Source organism: Ostrea edulis, chromosome 4 (assembly GCF_947568905.1).
Source record: "Ostrea edulis chromosome 4, xbOstEdul1.1, whole genome shotgun sequence".
NCBI lineage: Eukaryota > Metazoa > Mollusca > Bivalvia > Ostreida > Ostreidae > Ostrea > Ostrea edulis.
Window position 1 is genome coordinate 72,679,722 of NC_079167.1, and position 22,902 is coordinate 72,702,623.

General features: G+C 34.5%; 1 protein-coding gene across 3 annotated transcripts in view; it reads left to right on the plus strand.

Annotated features, from left to right (window-relative positions):
- LOC125669941 (G protein-activated inward rectifier potassium channel 3-like) overlaps positions 1–12,318 on the plus strand; it is a 31,817-nt gene extending 19,499 nt beyond the window's left edge. For 2 of the 3 annotated variants that reach the window (XM_048904801.2, XM_056163719.1), the window contains one exon: positions 4,220–12,318. In XM_048904801.2, coding sequence (XP_048760758.1) covers positions 4,358–5,743 — 1,386 coding nt within the window. In that variant the 5' untranslated portion in view covers positions 4,220–4,357 and the 3' untranslated portion in view covers positions 5,744–12,318. Of the gene's footprint in view, positions 1–1,544; positions 2,144–4,219 lie in introns of those variants that run through there. The other variant, XM_056163718.1, reaches the window with a different exon arrangement.
- Positions 12,319–22,902: the final 10,584 nt, after the last annotated feature.

Below are 22,902 nucleotides of genomic sequence, written 5' to 3' on the forward strand. Positions count from 1 at the left end.
GACTCAAGAGTATTTTATTTGCAAACAATGTACCTTTTTTTTATCATTCTGGAATAAATCACAAAAAATCATATAAAATAATTAAGAGTTTGTATCACTCTTTCGATGGTGATATCATACTTTATAAGAGGTGAATTTTAACGAGCCATTAAATAAACATTTAGTGTAATGAGCTACCTTAAAGTGTAAAGGAACTTTTTTATTCATGTCTGATATTTGATGTAGTACATGTATATTGGTGTGCCTTTCATTTCCATTGTAAAATTGGCTTGGTTGTTTGATAAAGGTTCATGCGAGACTTAATTGACAGTTTTAAAGAAAATGATGAAATAGATTGATAAGTGCACAGAATCCTTGTTATACATGTATATTGAAACTGAGACGTTTTATATTACTGTTCAGACTAAAAAGAGAAAGAATTTAAAGGAATCCTCAGCTAATGTCGTTCCATTTTTATTGTTACAGTGAATTTAATTCATGTAATTTTACTAAGATACAAAACACTGCCAAGCATCATATGTCCACTCTACACAGTTAAATAGGTAGGAAGTTACCGAGTTTTCCTGTTCTTTCCTGTATATTTGTGATATGTTTATGTTGATGAGAACGTTTAGAATAACGATAACCAAGGTACCATAATAGTATACATTATATACTATGAATACTTCTTTAGAACAGCCTTGATCAAATTTCAAGCAGACTTGGCACAAGTATATACATGTACTGGAGTTGTCAAAATTATGAAAGATAATTTGCAAATAAGGGGAGGCAACCTGTGGATGAATTATCTAGTGATTCTTAAGACCTGATAGATATTGATAATGCAAATGTATTAATAGTCTGTTTACCAATGGTATTTTGACCTTGGAAATTCTTGTTTGCTTGATGCATTGAATATCTAATAGCTCATTTACTTTTATTTAAAAAAGAAATGTATTGGAGTTCTTTTAGGTTGGAAAAAAAAGAAAGAAAACAATGTGGTTGACTTACTGAACATGAAATACACTGACTCAAAAATAGCCTTGGCATTTAAACCATAGAAAACTTATTAAGCTTTCAAAAGAAGATTTGAAGTTTTCAATAGAAAAACTGATATCTCAAGGTCATATTTTGAAAAGTTCACTTTGTTTGATCAGAATATTGTTTACAGTCACAACCATATGTATTTAGGTAAACACTTAATGATATGGCCAGCCAATGTATTTCTGAAAGCTATACCAGTACAATAATACATAGAAGTGATATTGAGATTAATTTTTTAGTTTGATGTTATAATTCATCAGATTTAGATTGAAGATTTTATGTGGTTTGGGGGGGGGGGGGGGGGGGGGCATGTGTCCGTAACTCTGTCCTGGTCATGAAATTAATAGTCACTAATTTACACAATCATTTTAAAAAAAAAAGTAACTGCAATGATGCTGTATTTCACATCTTTTAAATTACTGTTGAATTCAAGATGTCAAAAAACATTCACTGACACATGCATATCCAAAAATGTAGATACCTTGTTTTGTCAAAAACCTAAAACAGTTTCTAAGATGCTGAAATAATAATAGTCACTAATTTACACAATCATTTTTAAAAAAAAAAGTAACTGCAATGATGCTGTATTTCACATCTTTTAAATTACTGTTGAATTCAAGATGTCAAAAAACATTCACTGACACATGCATATCCAAAAATGTAGATACCTCGTTTTGTCAAAAACCTAAAACAGTTTCTAAGATGCTGAAAACTATGAAGACAATGGATACCTAGATTTTCCGCTGTATTAAAATTGATGTTTTTATTTGTTGTGCTTGAGCGTGTTATCTTTAGGGGTATCTCCTAGTGAGCAGCACTCCATGCCTTCTTCTCTGTCTATACTCCCTGTGAAAGTGCATTTAAATGTGTATACCCAACACGGCTCGTAAATCAGCCAACTGTATTGTTAAATTCTCAAAAAATTAACATTTCTTATATCTTCATGTAATTGAGTTATTGATAATTTAAGATAAACATGTACAAAAAAAAAAGCTACAGTGAAACTGGGAGGAAAGCATTCTGTTGGTTAACCAGAGGGAAAAAAGAGATGAAAAAGTGCGTACATCATTTTAATTCTGTACGACTGTCAATAAAACCAGGTGTTTTAGCCCGGCTACAGGTAAGTGTTGTTTTACAAGGGGTAATTTAGAGGTAGCTCCTTCACCTTGGTCACCTTGTATTGCGTCATTGACTGCCAAGGGGACATAATTTGGATAAAAATTTCAAGATGTGTTCATTGTGTTGGTATATATGTAAAAGGATAATCGTAATATTGATTTTTCAAACAAAATGGTTGTAAGTGATCGTAATATATATGTTTATTGAATAATCTTTGGTCCAGCTACTGCACTTAGCAGAATAGATTGTGTACTACCATTGACAAAGAATATATCAATGTACCTTTTTACTATTATGACCATCATAGCTGCTAATTATCTTGTCCAACATTTATATCACTGTATAAATAGTCTAATACATCTGCCAGCTTTTCTATTCATTCTCACAATGTACAGTCTAAATAGATAATGTGTTTATCTGAAAGTTTTTGTTTTCTGCCTAGGCCAGAAATGATGCAATACTCATTATAATCTCAGAAATTGCTTTATCATTGGAGAGCTGCTTGCAGTCTTTATCAAAATTGATTAAGAATACTCCTGGGTCATAGCATTAGATTAACAGTCAAGCCAATTTAATCTTCACTGTCCTGCAGTAAAGTGCGGTGTTATGCCGAGGTTCAGATTGCTCATCCACACAATCCCTCTACTCAATATAGTAAATATATCTCAATTTCATTTCGCAATACTGGGCAAGAAAAATTTAACAGATTTTCTGTGAATTGATTATTATGTAAGAGGCAGAGAGAAAAAAATTCCAAAAAAAAAAAAGAGAAAAAAAAGAAGAGATTTTAAATTAAGCAGGAACTCCATATCCTGATATTAGGTATAATACACAGCTTTGTATGTATACTTATCATTTCCTTATATATTTAACCTACCGGTTTGAATAGCTAACAAACACTGGCAGTTTTTACGATTTTGATTCAATGAAAATCAAACTCAGGGAAGTAATCATGATATACTAGTGACTCAGATATTTCAGACTTCAATCTTATATAATAGATATATGCACTCAGTTGTATTGATATTGTGTATATAGGCAGTGTAAATAAATAAAAATGTTATTTACACTAGGAAGCTAGCACAATCTACCATTGTCAATTGAAGGGGATTAAAGAACAGACCCGAGTCCTTGATGGATTTTTATGGAGATTCTTATTGTGAAGTTTTGTCAGGATTTATAAAAGGATATGTACATGTTCGTGTATTCATCGTAAAAATGCTTTTTAATTTGTTGACTGTGTGACATGAATTCTATGCGTATATTTGTGTCATACTGTCTTAGAAAATTTCATAGACATTTTAAAGGGTCACAAGCCTCTTGTGAATGCGAGTTACTCAAATAGGGCAAGTATTATTTATCAAAATTATATTTATGTTTCATTGAATTCAAAGTTTGAAAGACAGCTTTTAAAGTGTCCATACAAACTTTATTCAGCAATTTACATCTAACACAGACACATTGCAAAATCTCCGTATCATTTGTCAACAGAGGAGTTTGTTATTTTTTTTTTTTTTTACCGAGATGCACTTTGAATAACCCTTAAGTCTTGTTGTATGGTTATGTGTCTGGTTAACCTTGTTCTGTGGGATATTTTCAGATGACCGTTCTATTGCTGTGTGTAGGACCTGTATAGTGATGTTGTGTGACATTTTCAGATGATCGTTCTATTGCTGTGTGTAGGACCTGTATAGTGATGTTGTGTGATATTTTCAGATGACCGTTCTATTGCTGTGTGTAGGACCTGTATTAAGTGATGTCCAGTTTGATATTTTCAGATGACCGTTCAATTGCTGTGTGTAGGACCTGTATAGTGATGTCCAGTTTGATATTTTCAGATGACCGTTCTAATGCTGTGTGTAGGACCTGTATAGTGATGTTGTGGGATATTTTCAGATGACCGTTCTATTGCTGTGTGTAGGACCTGTATTAAGTGATGTCCAGTTTGATATTTTCAGATGACCATTCTATTGCTGTGTGTAGGACCTGTATAGTGATGTTGTGTGATATTTTCAGATGACCGTTCTATTGCTGTGTGTAGGACCTGTATAGTGATGTCCTGTTTGATATTTTTCAGATGACCGTTCTATTGCTGTGTGTAGGAGTTCAACAGTGGTAGCCAAGATCAGCAAAAGTGGAGCAGACCAGCAAACACAAAGAGTTCGGCATTGCCAAAGCTTTGTCTAGCATTTTCAGACTTCTGCAAACAGTTGTCATGGAGACAGGATATGGACAAATAAACTCAGAAACCTCAAATGTGTTGCAGCAGAGTGATTCACCAGATTTACTGGACAATGGAAAACATAACGTGAAAACGGCCTCCAATGACTCTTTCTCCGAGTTCATGACGCGTTGTGCACCCACTGTTCCCAATGGGCCCACACTCAGCAGGCGGGCAGACCGGCATTATTCAAAGCGTATGCGACGACGACTGGTATACAAAAATGGTGAGGTAAACATTACACAAACAAACATACGCAAACGTCGCCGACGATTTCTTGCCGATATTTTCACAACTTTGGTCGACATTAAATGGAGATACAATTTGTTACTCTTTGCTCTGGCATTCATTTTGAGCTGGCTCATATTTGCAGTGATTTGGTGGTTGATCTGTTTTTCACATGGAGACCTAGAGCAACCAACAATGAAAAACCCAAAACATGTACCATGCGTGAAAGAAATGCATTCCTTCACATCAGCATTGCTGTTCTCCATCGAGACACAACATACAATAGGGTATGGTTCCCGGCACACTACAGAGGAGTGTCCAGAGGCCATCACTGTCATGATGATTCAGTCATGCTTTGGAGTCATTTGTCAGGCCATGATGACGGGAATCGTATTTGCTAAGCTGTCTCGACCAAAAAAGCGAGCAGAAACACTCATGTTCAGCAAAAATGCTTGCATTTGCAAACAAGATGGGGAACTTTGTTTGCTAATAAGGGTGGGAGATATGCGAAAATCTCACATTGTGGAAGCTCATGTCAGGGCTGTTGTGATAAAAAAGAAAATAACTAAAGAAGGAGAGGTTCTGCCTCTCTTTCAGTTTGATGTAAACTTGGGCTTTGAGGATGGTAGTGATCGACTCTTTTTAGTGTGGCCGGTGATCATTAGCCACAGAATTGATGAAAATAGTCCATTTTGGGAAATGTCTCCTGAGGATCTGCACAGAGAACAGTTCGAGTTGATTGTCATTTTAGAAGGTATTGTAGAGTCTACTGGAATGACCACCCAAGCCAGAAGTTCCTACCTTCCAGGGGAAATCCTCTGGGGACACAGGTTTGAACGCTTGGTCACTTTTCAAAAAGAAAATGGCCAATATCAGATTGACTTTTCTCGTTTTCACAACACTATGCCTGTAGACACCCCCCAGTGCAGTGCTAAGGAGCTTGCGGAAATGGGGGATATTTTGCAAGAACATGCATACATTGATGAAGATGAAAATACATCCATATGCTCCCAAAAGCAAGATGGATTTCCAAGCCCTTATGTGATAAAAAGGCATGGAGCTGCCCAGACAGACTTTGACGATGATCTAGATTCAAATGATAGTTCAATTCCAAGTCGCATAGCCACAGAGGAATCGGAGACGTTGCTATGACAACTGAAGCATTTGTAAACCTTTGAAATAACCATTTCTCCCTAAGATTATGATGTGTAAGTGGTGCCGTATTTGCTTCCTGCAGTGATATAGAAGCGTGGAGCACAGTCACTACCCATAGCTGTATCATCCAGATTTCTTCTTTCTTTAGCATTATTTGGAAAAAAGAAGGTTGCATTGATTTTTGCTTATTTTGAGGATGAAATCTCTTTTTGTCATGGTGCTGAGTATTTTAACTGCCATTTGCAGTGTATTAGGATGTGAAAAGTGTTATATGTAAAAATATCATGTACTTTTAAGTTTAATTATTGAATACAATGCTAGATTTATTATATATGTTCACTACCTGTTCTTACTAGTCCAGTAGAATTGTAAATATTGTAGGCAGACTTTTTTCACATGGTACATATTTCCACTTAATTCTCAGTCATAAAAAAAATCCAGAGTTTTTTTTACTAGCAAATTAAAATGCACTAAAGATGATGACTACTATGCTTATAATAGAACTGCACACAAATCTGAGTTTCGTATCCATGGACTTAATAGAAAAGTGATTTTAACCTCATTGAAAAAAGTATGTCTACTATAAATTATTGCTGTATAACATCTTACAAGTGCAGTGAAACTTGTCTGATCTGGATATGATGGATACCATTAAAAAAATGTGAAGATTAGGAATACAGCGGATTTTCTAGCGACAAGTACTGAAATCAGTGTTAGGTTTACACAACATTTTGGTCTGCACAACATGTGGAATAGACAATTGTTCCTGTGTTATAGATTTCCTGATCTAACAAATATAGCCCTCTTTCATATTGGTCATTTAGTTTGTTCCTCAGGAGAGTCGCTGATCATATCATTTTATGTTCTCTGTCCACACATTTATTTTGAAACGCATATATTTGTTTTTCTTTGTGCAAATAATTTTAAAGTTTAAATGTTTATATACATAGAATGTTCTCTGTCTGCACTTTTTGAGACACATATATTTGTCATTCTTCATGCAAATAATTTTAAAGTTTACATTTTTATATACACAGAACAACTTGCTTTTAAACTGCCTCTCACAGTGAGCTGGGATTTATAACTTGTTAATTAATCTCTACACTAGTATACTGAGATGTACATGTAAAGCTGGTATTCATAAAGGAAAAATGCTACAAAGAAGATTCCCTCAGTAATTAATGACGTGTTGTAAGTTGCAGGTGCTTGATACCACAGTAAGGAATGTTGTTGTGTTGAGTTGTAAGTTGCAGGTGCTTATGGGTTGAATTTGACCAGGTACAGACTGGGATAGCAAGAATCATTGGACTGACCAAGTTTTATTACTGTATATATATCCTATTTTTATAATCAGATGCATCAAATTCAGGAAATCTTTTAAATCTATATGTATTTGTTTAGAAGTAAATCAATTTACAGTGTTTATTTGGCACATGACAGTTGAAAGTTTTTTATGATTATAACAATTGATAGTACTGAAGAAGCAAAAAACACAGGTGATAAATTTTGTAAATTTTATTTTTAAGGACAGATTTTTAAAGCCTCCTATATTAGCCAAAACTTGAGTGACAGCACTATGGTATGACAAGTTGAGGTTGTGTTTCCTTTGGTTGTTACATGTGCACTTGTACCATGCTGTACAAAGTTTCATTTTCTGCTTTTGTTTCTTACTTTTAGCTCACCTGAACTATAAGTTTATTTGAGCTTTTCTGATCACCTGTTGTCCATCCATCTGCAAACTTTACACATTTTTTACTTCTACTCTAGAAACACTAGACCAGTTTCAACCACTTTTTGGGTAAAGGGCATACAAAATTGCTTAAATGAAGGGTCACACCTTTTTCAAAGGTATTATAAGAAATTGTGAAAATATGTTGGCAATTTTTAAAAATCCTCCTAAAAAACCATTGCACCAGAAAAGATAAAACTTATCAGAAAGCTTTGTTCTTGAGTGTAGATTCAAAGTTGTTCAAATCATGGCACATGGAGGTGGGGTGGGGCCACAATAGGGTATCTTAGTTTCACATGGGGATATTTAGGAAAAAATCTTTTGAAATCATCTCGAGAACAGCAGGGTCCTGGTTATTATAGTCATGTGGGGTGTTAGAATGGGCCTCAATTGGGGATAAGAATGAATAGGAGAAATCTTTTAAAAGTATTGTCCTCAAAAGATAAGTCATATCAATCGATATGCCAGGGTCTTAAGGAAATCCAGATTCAAGATTCTTCAAATCAATGTTCTGCGGTATGTTTTGGACACAGTATCAATTCAAAGTATATGGAGAAAAAAATGTTTAAATCTTCTTTTCAAGAACAACAGGACCATGATTAGTATGCAATCACCCACAGGTAGTGCTGAAACAAGTTTGTTTCATTCTCTGGCTGGACAGGAAGGGTGGACCAACAATAGGGGGTCAACATTTTACATGGGAATATACGTAAACAAAATCTCAAGAACCTCCAACCATGTTTAGTCATTAATATGCAAGCATTCCAATGTAGTGTACATTCATATTTGAACAAATCATGGGCCCTTGGCGGAGAGGGTCTAATTATCTCTTTTTTTTCAAGCTATGTACCCTGAGGTTAGGGTAGAGCTATCAAATTTATTTGATGCATAAATATAGGGGGGGGGGGTGTTAAAAATCTCCAGAACAGCAAGGCCAAGGTAGTAATACTGATGGTGAAGCATCCCCATGTTGTGTGGATTCAAGTCGTGGAGCTAGGGTGGGGTCATAATATTGGGCCAAAATTTTTCATGGAAATGCAGAGGGCAAAATGTTGAAAATCTTCTAAGGAACAGCAGGACAAGTTGACTCAGGTGAGCGTTGTGGCCCATGGACCTCATGTTCCTCCTATTTCATTCAGTAACTCCAAGGTCTTATTGATGGTGCATGTCTAAACGGAAATAATTTAGCGTAATCAGTAGCATTGGTCAAGTAAGCACTTAATCTCCTTCAGTGCAAAAAGTTCATCTTATTCCCTAGGGTTCTTCTACGGAGGAACAACTCCTGTCAAGTTAATATGACAATAACTGCAGAGGGTTATATTATTGTTCTTAAAACAGGTTAGCCATTATGCTTTAGTGCACAAGTTTCCTTATCTAGGTAGTTATTTCCTGTGTGCAAGACAAAAAATTACAAATGTGTTCATATGATTCATTTATCAGAATATTCAAAACTATTATAAGCATTCTCTTGATTGTATTTTTTCCATAACATGTAGAGTTTGATATTTTTCAATGTACATGAATTATTTTATGAGATTAATATTTCTAGAGTGTATTAATTTGTCAACCTTTTATTATTCTTTTATCCTAGATTTTAAATATTTCATGTATCTTTTTGTTTCAGAAATATTAATTCCCAGATATGTGTGCCATGGTGTGGTGCTGTTTCTCACACATTATTTGATGTTTTTTGTCGGATATTTTGGGTTACCCTGTATGTGTATGTGTATATATATATATATATATATATATATGGTAAATACCTGAGGGCATGAACTGAGCCACTTTACGTCAGCATACTTCACGAAGTGCATTGTACTTGATGAACAGTAGGCTGGCATGAAGCATCACTGGTCATACCATCAGGTGTTCTCAGAAAGTGAATTTTATTTTTTCGTATTTACTTTCATTTCTATTGGAATATTCCCAGCCGTAAAAATAGTCACACTATATTTATCAAGAATCATATGCACATTGTTCACATTCATGTATTAATGAGGATATGATCGTAAAAATAGTCACACTTTATTTATCAAGAATCAGATGCACATTGTTCACATTCATGTATTAATGAGGATATGATTGGTAAAGATATTGGAAGGTAATAACATTCGAAATGTGTGGGTGGGTTTGGAGAGGGTTTTTTTGGGGTTTTTTTTTACATAAAAGTATAATTTCATTTATATATTAATGAAAAATGATGAATAGATCAGTTCATTAATTGATGATGGAATAGATTTTTATCAGTGATTTTGGAAAGAAAATATATCAAATTGAGTTTATTGATAGAACATGCATCTATTTAAGATAATTCTGAAAAAATTTTATGTTTGTATTTTATTTACCAGTATAGACTAGATTTGCACAGATTTTTATCTTTGATACCCGATATCAAAATGTTTGAGAAACAGGAACTAACCATTTACCACATATATCATACATTGTTGGGTTTTTTTCTTATGGTCATAATATACTTTAGTGATCCAGTAGAATTTTTATTTTTGAAATTAATCAGGAAATGCAAAATATTTACGCCTTGTTTTATTATGTACATGTATTTACACTCTAGTGGATTAATTCTTATTTGCAATGCTGGTCTCAAATTTGATGATATATTTTATGCATAATACGTACATATCCGTGAATGAAGGAAGATGCACTTGTATTCACATAGAGATATAATATGCGTACTTTTTTAATATATACTTGTGTCGGTGTGATTGTTTTATACAATTATTATTAATTCTTACAGAATCTCAACATTTTGACTTGTTACCATGGCAGTTGCTAAATTTGTGAAATGGCGTATCGTTTGGACTCATTTGTCTACTTAATGACTGTTTCTTTGGTTTTATCAAACTTGATGCCATGTTGATGTGTGATAAAGATATTTCTTATGTTGTATTTTAGACTATTGCAGAATCAGGGGGGTAGAAAATGGGTCTAGATTTTTCATTATATGATACATCTATTGTACATATGTATTAACTTCATTGTGTTGCAATACTAGCTGCTTACTCAATGTTTTGAGCAAAAACAAGTAAGAAAAAGAATAGATTTAGTTTTACAAGGTAATATTGTACTTGTTCTGCACAAGTTGTCATAGGTTTTGGTTCATCATTAGAAGTCATTGTTCATCTCTTCCTATTTGCTTACAAAAGATTATTTTCAATATGTTTTACAATAGATACAAATGATACAGTGCTGTGATGCTCTCTTTATGATAATTCCCTTCATGCTTATGATTTTTCATGGAACAAATTACAGCTATCTTGTTATAAGCAGTTATATGTTTTGAAGTTGACAAATGAATAAGAAGCAAACTTATGATACACTTACAATATGATACACTTACAATATAATACATTTACAATATGATACACTTAAAGATATGATACACTCACAATACAATACATTTACAATACAATACACTTACTATATGATACACTTACAATACAATGTATTTACAATATGATACACTTACTATATGATACACTTACAATATGATACACTTACTGTATGATACACTTACTATATGATACACTTACAATATGATACATTCACAATATGATACACTTACTATATGATACATTCACAATATGATAAACTCACAATATGATACACTCACTATATGATACACTTACATTATGATACACTTACAATATGATACATTTACAATATGATACACTTACAATATGATACACTTACAATAGGATAAACTCACAATATGATACATTCACAATATGATACACTTACAATATGATACATATACAAGGGATCCATTGATGCCCATACAATATATATCAAATCCTTGAAAGAATTTACTTAGTGGCCTTTTTTTGTGAAGTGTTTTTTATTTGATACAACCCCTTAAACTTTCTTGGAGATAAGACTTCTACATGCATGATACCATGGTTGCTCCGAGATTTGAAGAATGCTTATTTTTTCGTTAGACCATGTTTTGTTGCTTTTTGGTGCTAGCCAAATGTTTTCCATTTTCTAACCTTTTTATCTTCTCTTGTATTGCAATTTTTACACTGCAAGTCCCCAAAAAAATCCATACTGAATATAAAAGTCATGGAATGTATTTACTACCAGTCTTTTGTATGAAAGTTTTTATATATCATTTAAAAATATTTGATCTTTTCGTGTTTTATATAATTGTTTTCTGTTTTCCATATTTATAGAATAATCTGTTTTAACTAACCACACTAAAGCACGTGATGCAGTACCTGCTGTTTTGGTAGAGAAACGGGTGTTTCCGTGCTATTTCACTGGACTTTCAACATGTAAGGACAGAATCCTTATAAATTTAAGTCCCAGACCCAAATTGATAATTTGTTTCAGTTACATATTAACATACTAGAAAACACATAGGAACTACTCTCTTTTTTTTTCTTAACTTTCGTTTTTTAGTTTACAATTTCACACTAATTTTGATCTTGGGAACAAGCAGAAGAGAGTTAAACTGTTCCTATCCTTGAAGGACAGGAGGAGTTAAGGTTCTTTGATAATGGTAGCAAATTACATGGAGCATGGGAACAAAATTTGGGAATAATTTCTAGGTGGAAAAATTATGAGGAATCCTGCCAAAAGTAAGAATGTATTTTTAAAAAAATATTTAATACATACTTGCCATACTTATCATTTTGCTTACTTTAGTAATACAAGAAAACACATAGATAGTAATCTGTTGTTGACTGTGGGAACTAGTGCTGGGTCTCTGAATGAGTTATGATGATGTAGAATTATATTGTATTGAATTTCAGTTGGAAAAAAAAATGAGATTGATATTTTCTCATTCTTGTGTGTATGTTTGAAGAATAAATGTAAATAAAATATTTTTAAAGTGTCATGGTTTATATTTCATCAGAAAGCCATGTTCTTCCCTTGAAATATTCAATTTGAACAAACAGGCCACTCTATATCTATTGTCTTCAATTTATTATATATAGTGTCTGTGATCTTAATTAAGGTTTACTGGTCAAGGATGTGATGGTAAGGTGTCCATCGTGGCTTAGGAGTCTGTAATTGGTCCACTGGAGCTGAGGGTTTCAATACCTTGTCTTATGGAAAGAACGAGGGCTTCAATACCTTGTCTTATGCAAAGAACGAGGGCTTCAATACCTTGTCATATGGAAAGAACGAGGGCTTCAATACCTTGTCTTATGCAAAGAACGAGGGCTTCAATACCTTGTCTTATGGAAAGAACGAGGGCTTCAATACCTTGTCTTATGCAAAGAACGAGGGCATCAATACCTTGTCTTACGGAAAGAGTGATGTATGATAAAGGCTTAATCTGATGCCAAAAAGCATGAAAATTTGTGTGTGAAGTAATTCTTTTTTTTTAATTTCAATTCTACTTTCTGTTTGCTGGAGGACTTGTACGATTGCCCATAGTCTTATCACGTTAACATTTCAACTACCTTCCCAAGGACTATTAGGCTAATATCAACCAAACTTGTTCCAAACCATTCTTGCAGTAAGGTAAAGGGGATTCAAGTTTATTCAAATATCAAAGGGGTCATTCCTTTTTCTATGGATAGATAAATAAACACAAGTCTAAATGGGGTAGATAGCTCAGACAATTTTCTCAAGAACCAATGAATCCGAAAAATCAAAATTTGTTTGAAAGCCTCATATAATGATGATTCAGATTAATCCTGAAACCAAGTAGGGGCCAGAAGAAGGGATCATGGTTATATATAGGATTATAAAGTATTTTTTTCAAGAACCTGGACAAAGAGTGAATTAATGTTTTTATAAGAATGAGGCACACAGAAGTGGGGGAGGGAGGATACCCCACCCCCTTAATTTTCATTTTCTGTTATTTTTACTTGCAAATTAAGATAACTGACCCCTGAAGCTATGTAATGAATCCTCCCTTAAGGTTTTAAAATTTAGGGGGAAAATATGTTGTTGTTTTTTTTATTTTGCAACTTATCTCGACCACTGCCCCTCTTGAAAAGATATACAATTTTTAAAAAAGTATCTTTAGAACCACAAGGGTTCAGTTCTGTTAAATTGGAGTGAAAGCATTCATAAAATTTTATTCACATTATGACACCTGGACCAAAGTTAGGACCATAATAAAAGTCTGTAATCTTGTATAGGAGAACTGAAAATCCTCTCTATGACCACGGTGATACAATTTCCCAAATTATCGTGCGAGTATCCTCGTGCAGGTTTGCTCGTTGATTTTAGGTGGGGCCATAAGACACAAGAGGGGGAGGGTGGATATAAATTGGGATTTAATATGTACGAAACTGTAGCTCCGGTGAAAGATATGGTTCTCGTGTTTGTTTGCATTTCACACTCAAAATGTTATGTTCTTGAATGTTATTTCAAAGACTATAAGCGCATTGCGTCTTCACAAACCAAGAGTCCGATTCTAGAATTCTGTAATGATAAGTGCATTATACTATGGAGCGCCAAATAAACAAACTCAAATCTTTAATTATTTGTAGATATCGTCAATTATTTGATGCGCGCAAAAATTCAATGAAAGACATCTTCAGAGAAATAATGGTATCTTCAATTTCTGAATTATTGCGCGCATTAATTGGATTGGTTACAACATTAATCTAAATGCGCGCATCGATTCAATTTATGAGCGCAATTATTAAATTATTGCTCTTTTCAGTTGAATTATAGCGTGTAGCGTGCAATAATGAATTATTGCTCTCTTCAATAACCGCCGCGGTGGTGAAGAGGTTATAACGTTCGACCCGCATGCGTAAGGCCGGGGTTCGAATTCCGGCCGCGACAGACCTGAGTCGTTAAAACAGGTTGTGAAAGTTCCATCGCCAAACGCTCGGCATCAGGTGTAAATGTCACGGGTTTTCAAAGATGACCTTAAAAACGGATTCCCCGTGTCAGTTGTCCCGTGTCACAGTAGGTGTGACACGCTAAAGAACCCTTACTGTTCAATGGTTACCGCCGAGCAAAGGCCTAAATTTGAAGCCCTTCACCGGTCATGGTGACGTCTCCATATGAGAGAAAAATTCACGTTAAGCAAGATACAATCAATCAATCAATAGAACTAACGACATCATTAATTCGCGCAATCTTTTAGAGATAACAACTATCTTCAATCCGTCATATCCGACAATTGAATTAATGATTTCTTTAGTTGAATTGTCACTCTCTTTAAAAGAATGGATGTGCTTGTTAATTCCTTATACAAAATTGTAGTAACTAATTAAAGATATCTTCAATCAAATAGTGGAGAGATCATCAAATCATTTAGATAAGATAAGTTTTTTTTCCGATTTTGGGCCCAGAGGGCATAACAGCAAGACAGCTTATAAAGAAGGGAATTTCAAAAAAGAAAGTTTACAACATTAAGTACAGGTTACATAAACTGCATGTGGATGTAGCAAGTTGGGGGAACGAGTCCATACATATATGAATTGCTAATCAGGTGTATACACAAGTAAATGGACAATATCAGTATTATACCAACATATGAGTAATAAACTATAATGATTTTTGCAGTTTTAAAGCATCACTTCTTTTTCTGAAAGTTTTAACTAAATATTCACTCAATTTGACAATTACTGGTTTGTCTTCATTTATCAACAACCAAGTAAATTTATACCGAGCTCCAATTTGAATTTTACGAGCATTAAGGTAGTACTCTACATCGTCACAATGGTTGACTTCCTTTAAAAACATGGATGAAAAAATCGATATCAGCAATATTGGACTTTTCCTTTTCCATTTAAATACCTAGGCGAGTAGCTCAGTAGGTTAGAATACCGACTGCTGAACTGTAGGTCGCAGGTTCGAGTTCTGCAGAGGTTTTAAAAAAAATTTCAGATTACCTTCTACTAAAACTGTATTTTTTGACAAAATAAAGTGAATTTGAAAATTTTCAAATTCAAAATATTGTTGTACATATCCTCCACTTTTCATCTACATCAAATTTCTCTGGTGTAGCGTACCTCCTTAATTTCACCATATTCATGCGCTCGTCAACTGATGAAACAATGATTGAATTAATGAGCACATCAAATGAACCATTGCGCGCATCAATTCAATTATTGCGCGCAATAATAGACCTATTTTTGAGAGACACGCAAGAACAATGTAAATCTTGTTCTCCGATGCGTCCTGCGTTGAAGGAAGTATTTAAGAAAGCTTAAAATAACAGGAAAAGTCATGCAGCGTTTTTCAAAATATGTTGCAGATGCTCCTTACAAAAATATGTTTTTATAATAGAACAGCCAAAACGTGAAAATCTTTGAAAAAAATTTGATGAAGTTGCATTTCGTATCGGGAATATCAACCGACATAACCGAGGAAACTTTTAAATAGTCTTACTGGTAACCCTGTCTTACGTAAGCGAATCGCAGGCGATTGGAAGGAAGCTGTCGAACCTTTGCATTGACCGTATGATAATGTCCCAATACAATTGACACCCCCACCCCCGCGCTGTCTATGTAGTGAACTGTGCAAGATGGGATAAATGGTCATTTTAAGCGTTCTAAGTTGGTGATTAAGGAAATATCAAAGATGTTATGCCCCCCCCCCCCCCTCCCCCGAAGTTGACAATTGTTGTTATACAAATGTAAAAATACAAAAATTGCTGCTTGATTTAACTGACCATGATCAGAAAGTTGTGCATTTAAATTGTTCATGCAACCCTTAGGTCTGTAAGTTGAGATTTGTATGATTACGATCTCTCGGGCCAAAGAGGGTCTACTGCAGAGGTAAACGATTACTGGTGAAAATAGCCCAAGCTTACTTTTCAGCTCACCTGAGCTGAAAGCTCAAGTGAGTTTTTCTGATCGCCTGTTGTCGGTCGTCTGTCTGTCCATCTGTCTGTAAACGTTTTACATTTCGACTTCTTCTCCAGAACCACTGGACCAATTTCAACCCAACTTGGCAAAAAGCATCCTTTGGTGAAGGATTTTCTAGTTTATTCAAATGAAGGGCCGTGGTCCCATGATCACAAAAATGCAAAAATAGGGTGGGGTCATTTCGATCTAATTAAAGTTAGATTGATAATGTTATGTATGCGAGTACGCGAGCGGATCTAACATCTAATTTCACCATTAGATTGGGGTCATTTAAAAATCTTTTCAAGAACAACTGGGCCAGGAGAGCTGAAATTTACACGAAAGCTTCCTAACATAGTGCAGATACAAGTTTGTCAAAGTCATGACCCCTGGGGGTAGGATGGGGTCACAATAGGGGATCAAAGTATATAGGGAAGATCTTTTAAAATCTTCTTTTCAAGAACCACCGGGCCATAAAAGGAGAAATTTACACAAAAGCTTTCTGATATTGTGCAGATCCAAGTTTGTTAAAATCATGGCCTCCGGGGGTAAAATGGGGACACAACAGGGGATCAAAGTTTTACGTACAAATATATAGGGGAAATCTTCCGAAGAATTACTGGACCAGAAAAGTCTACATTTACACGATAGTTTTCTGACATACTGCAGATTCACGTTTGTTAAATTCACGGATTCCGGGAGTAGGATGGGGTCACGATAGGGGATCAAAGTTTTATATGCAAATATATAGGGAAAATCTTCTTGGTGAATCAGGTGGGCAATATGGCCCATGTACCTCTTTTTTTTTCTCTTTTAAATTTTTTTACAACAACATGTAGCAACGAAACAGTTTGTCTAAGAACAAGGAAATGACTGAGGCGAGCGTTGCATGTGGCATATGCCTCGGTTAAAAATGACTACCTCCTCAGTTTCTGTTTAGATTTCGCCTTTTCTTATTCTGTAATGTAAGAAAAACAAAAAGGGAGTTGAAATATCGCCATCATGGCGTAAAAAATAATACAATTAGTCACTCCGTTTTCTCATAGTATAGTTTTCCGCAGGAAAATATACGTGGCTTCCCCAAACTATTTATATATGTATTTATGGAAAGCCAAATTAACTAACATTCAGAATTGTGCGAACCAATTCACTAAGAGGGCAATAAATTCATTTAGAGTGAGCTGAGCTCTAATTTCATTTTATGAATCGGTAATTAATTTATAGCTTTCTGTCAGAGCTATATTATGTTTGGTCGATTTCCAAAGCTCTCGGTAACTATAGAGACTAGGGCACGCTTTTACATTAATTGTAGATAGAATGAATCAAATGTAGCGCCATTTAAGAATTAAATTTCATTTTTGAAATATACAATAACATGACGGTATGAACTGTAACACTTAGGGCGTGCGTACTTTCCATTCAAAGCGCCTCATCTGTGTACCGGCGTGAAGCGTTGCTGTTCATACCCTCATGTAGAAATCAATTTCTAAGTAATTATACATTCTATTTTCATTACCCCCCCCCCCCCCCCCCCCCCACCAATCTGTAAATAAGAAGGGGTATCTTTAGAGGAATCTTCTTCTTCTTAATCCTCTGGGTTCCCTGGGGAACATGGGCAGCAACCACACTCTTCCAACGTACACGGTTGTGGGCGATTCTCTTAAATAGCTCAGCCCATGTCATTCCAGCAGCCTTCACTTCTTTAAAAGAATAATCCGATGTAATTCAGAGAGCTCTTCAATTCTAAAGTATGTTTCTTTTCAGTTCAAACCGGTATCTTCCAATCAGTTGCTGTATCGATCAATGTTCTATTCTATATAATCAGTGGCGGATCTAAAGAGAGTTGATCCATGACAAACCTGCACTCTTTACACGATTTTTTGTAAAGGTGCTGTTCATGGTGAAAATTACGAATTTCTACAACTTCAGATCAAGTTTCCATGTCACTCAACCAACCATTTCATCTTTCATGAATTGACCCGAAATATATATTTTAAATTCACATGTAGTTCAAAATATTATACGGCGAGTTCCGCCGGTGAGTCAGTTTTTCTGGGGCTAAAGACAAACTCGGTTCCCTGCTTTGTGCCTCATTTGCTGAGTTTGATGTTCCGTTTTCAATATTGGGAATCCAGGTAGGGTGGCGTTTAATAAAGCATTTGCCTGAATAATTCAATTAATGTGCAAATCAATTCAAATAATGCGCGCAATATATTGAGTTATTGCTTCAATATTGAATTTTAAATGGTATCATCAATTCAATTGATGCGCGCAATAATTCTTTTAGAGAACATATCTACATGTACAATTTTATCTCTTTAATTGAATTGTTGTTCTCTATGTAAGAATTCATGCGCGCATTAATTCCTTATACAAAATCTTTTGAAATAATGGCTGTAGTATTGCATCCACCCACCCAACCCCCAACCCCTCGTCCGCAATTAGAAATTTAAAAGGAAACTATCTGAACCACAAAAATAAGATTATCTTAAGGATATTTAACCCCAAACGACATGAAAATATTATTTATAAAATTTCCATAATGAATGTACAAATAAAAAAACCAACAACCCCATAATAAATCAATTTAACAAACTTATTATTTAATACGTATTTTAGTGATTGATTGAGTGATTGGTTGTATCTTGCTAAAAGTCTCGCTCGAGAATTTTTCACTCATATGGAGACGTCACCAAGACCAGTGAAGGGCTTCAAATTTAGGCCTATGCTCGGCGCTTATGGCCACTGAGCAGTGAGGGTGGTGGCACACACCTACTGTGACACGGGTCATCTGTTTTTAAGGTCATCTCCGAGGACCCGTGACATTCACACCTGATGCCGAGCGTTTGGCGATGGAACTGTCACTACCTGTTTTTTAACGACTTAGGTCTGTCGCGGCCGGGATTCCAAACCCGGCCTTCCGCATACGGGGCGTACGCTCTAACCTCCGTATATCAGTGAAATGTCTTTTTTCTATTGTGACCTGACCTCTTTGCTTTCTGCGCATATTAGTAACAATATTAATAATACTTCGCCAAAGAAACCCCCTTCCAAAATTGGTATTTAATGCAGTATCGAAAATCTCCATTTTTATTTTAAAATGAAATCCTGATTACATTGCTTAATTTATAGACAAGGAATTCATTCAGAGCACTCCATGGCATATTCCGTCCCCCCCCCCCCCTCTCGACTTGACGGAAAAGGCCGAAGCGTGTTTTAAGCTATATGAATAAGGCTATTCCCTTATTGGATATTGCATGCATTATGTATGAAATGAATGTTTGTTAGGTAGCTGTTCGGCCATTGACGAGGATCCTCAAAAACTCCTGTAACATGATAAAATGACTGATCCACAGAAAATCAATCGCGCAACTAGCCTAGACTTTCCGGACGAGTGACCAGGATATATAGTCCACTAAATCGGCACTAATGTAACTTTCAGAGATATTTCAGGATCACTGTAATCGCTCGTTCGCTGAATTTCACGGCTGACAAAATCCGATGTTTCATTTAATTGAAGTTAACGAGCTTGTATTTGCATGGATTCTCATTAGGACTTCATAAGTCCTTGTTTATTTTAATAATTATGAAATAAGATGTACGATTCCATTCCAGTTATTGTAAAATTCATCGATAAAATCCATGCTGAGAGGCTCCTCATTGCTACTCGTGTCCGCCAGTGCGTCATGCGATAGTACACAACACGTTATCATGAGGAGCCGTTTTGAACTAAACAATGAAGAAAGGGGGCGAGTTTATGTTGATTTGACATATGTTATAATTAGTACATTAAAATAGTAGTCACACTTTGTAAAAGGATCAACCAATATGGCTTATATCAAGGCAACTATTGAACTGTGGTTGCCATAGTAACCTTTTATTAATCTTTCTTTTTAAATGCTATATGTAGCGGAATTTCAGTGGCTTCTATAGATTTATAGACAGGGATCAAAAAACACAAATTTTGTGTTATATTACAGGGCGGATCCAGGAATTTTTGAAAGGGGGAGGGTATACCATTAATTTTGGTTTTCAAATGAGGGTTCCATTCTTTATCTTCGCTAGCCAAGTGTTTTCGGTCCACTCCGCTCCCCATTTATGAAGTGGACCGAAAACCCTTGGTTAGCGAAGATGTCCACTCTCAAAATGCGTTATTTTTACCTTTTTTTTTTAAACAAAAAAAAAAAAAAAAAAAAAACCCAACAAAAAACGAACCCGGACACCCCCTTTGGATCCGTCACTGTATTGTAGACAAGGCTTTATGTGATATGAATGTCGATATTCTAAACTTAATTTATTTTTTAGGCCTACATTATATAAGACGACAGCACAGCTGCCTTGAAGAACTATTAGGAGCTTCAGATAATTCACCTCCATGCACTAATTCTCCTTTTGTGAATGACAAATGCTCATTGATTTTGTTTCGATTTTTATATTTAATAATAATATTTATTGAAAGTAACAATGATAGTTTCAGGATACCATAAATGGTCGATCCAGAGGAAAATGCAATAACAATAGATGATCGATGTGGTCCATGCTTTGAAGAATTTCGATTAACCAGAACTGTACATCTTGAATTCAAATTAGAAATATGGTAAAACACTCTGCTGATTAAAATATTTTACACAGCGGTCACAACTAAGGAGGAGATTGCACGGATGGTTTGGTTCATAATTCATAAAAACAAACGGTTATAAAACACTAATTAAATGATAGTCCCTTAGTAAAGGATGGACCCCTCTGAAAAGATTGTAAGGTATTGAAACCACATACCCCCTCCCACTTTTTAAAATCAAGTTCCATTCATGGAAATTGTTATTATGCCCTGGTCAATTTAACCACAAATAGTTCATCGTATTATTGTTAAGCAACCTTCGTATACTACTTAATCTTGAATCAGTAGGTTTCTTCCTTCGATTCCTACATGACCTTAATCTTTTACTGTCCTTCAATCAGTAAGTTTCTTCCCATCTGCAATGTGAAGCTGAAAGATCAAGTGGTATTTTAGTTTTGACTTTATATGACATTGACCTTCACGTATGACATTGACCTTCACGTATGACCGATGAGTCCCGACCAAGAAGGAATCAGTCCATAATGAGGTATCTTATAAAAGTTTTAAGATATCTTCTAAAGTTTATGAGATATCTTATATTCTTTATAAGATACCTTATAAAGCTATGGGATATCTTATGTATTTTCATTATAAGATATCTCAATAAATATATGGGATGTCTTGTATAGTATATACATGTAAGATATCTCATAAACTTTATAAGATATCTCATAAACTTTATAATTAAGATATCTCATAAACTTTATAATATATCTTATAACTTTTATAAGACATTTTACAACTTTTATATGATATCTTTTAAAAGAAAGTTTATGTAAGAAAGTTTATAAGATATCTGATAAACTATAAGATATTTTGTTTGATATAAAGATATCTTATAAAGTTTATTAGACATCAGATATAAGGTATCTTACATATTTCAGGTAAGAAATCATTTGAGATATCTTATAAAATAAAGGATATATCTTATAAACTTTCTTTTATGTAAAATATTTTATGAAGTTTGTGAGATATCTTATAAAGAATCATTTATGAAATATCTTATAAAATACACGAGATATTTAAAAAAAAAACCAAAAAAAAAAAACCCACCAAACATATGAAATATCATATATGTTTTATAAGATATCTTATAGGCCTAAAATGAATTTACATGATATCTTCTATTTTTGATACGATATCTCGTACACTTAATAAGATATCTTGTTTAATGTTCAAGATATAAAGTGGATGAAATATCCTTTATATTTTATGAGATATCTTATAAATTGTAGATTATATGAGACATCTTTTTATTAGATATCTTATTAAAAATAGTAGATAGCTCATAAATAGCTATCTACTTGAAATATGGCGTGCCATAAACTTCCCTCAGGAATATAAAATGCATGTATGATAATGATAATAATAATAAACGGCTGAAGCAATGTTATAGTATTTAAGATTTTAAAAGTGTATCAGGCTTCTGTGAAATGTATTTATTGAAGTTATCACAACACGTGTATCTATCGAACACGTGTTTATCTGGTGTTTGTTATGTAGACTGCCGATCGGATTGGTTACCGTATTTACTGTATGTAAAAGTTTACGCCATTCGAAGGCTCTCTCTCAGTACAGTCAGACGTTTCCCCGCCCACCCACCCTCACATATTGATCCTTTTTTATTGATTATTATTTGTGTTTTTGTCTTTGTAGATATGAGTTTCGACAAGAGAAATTAAAATTGTATATTTTGATTCATTAAACTGCACTTGCGAGAGCGCTTCTGTAACTATTTACGTGTTGTTATTTATTTTATAAATTATTTATGTTCGTTTGAGTGGAAACGAATAAGAACATAAATAGAGTTGATCTTTTTGCACGATCGCGGTCGGCTCGCAGGAAGAGAATCAAATTTATGAAAATCTTTCTTGCTTTAATTCCCATAAAACGTCGCATTGTAGTAGTTAAACACAAAATCAAGCAATTATTATAAAGCCAATACCTGTATTTCCCCACCATAATACTAATATTATTCAGCGATTCCATCGGAGCCATCGTTTGCGGTGGCGGCTCTCGCGGGACT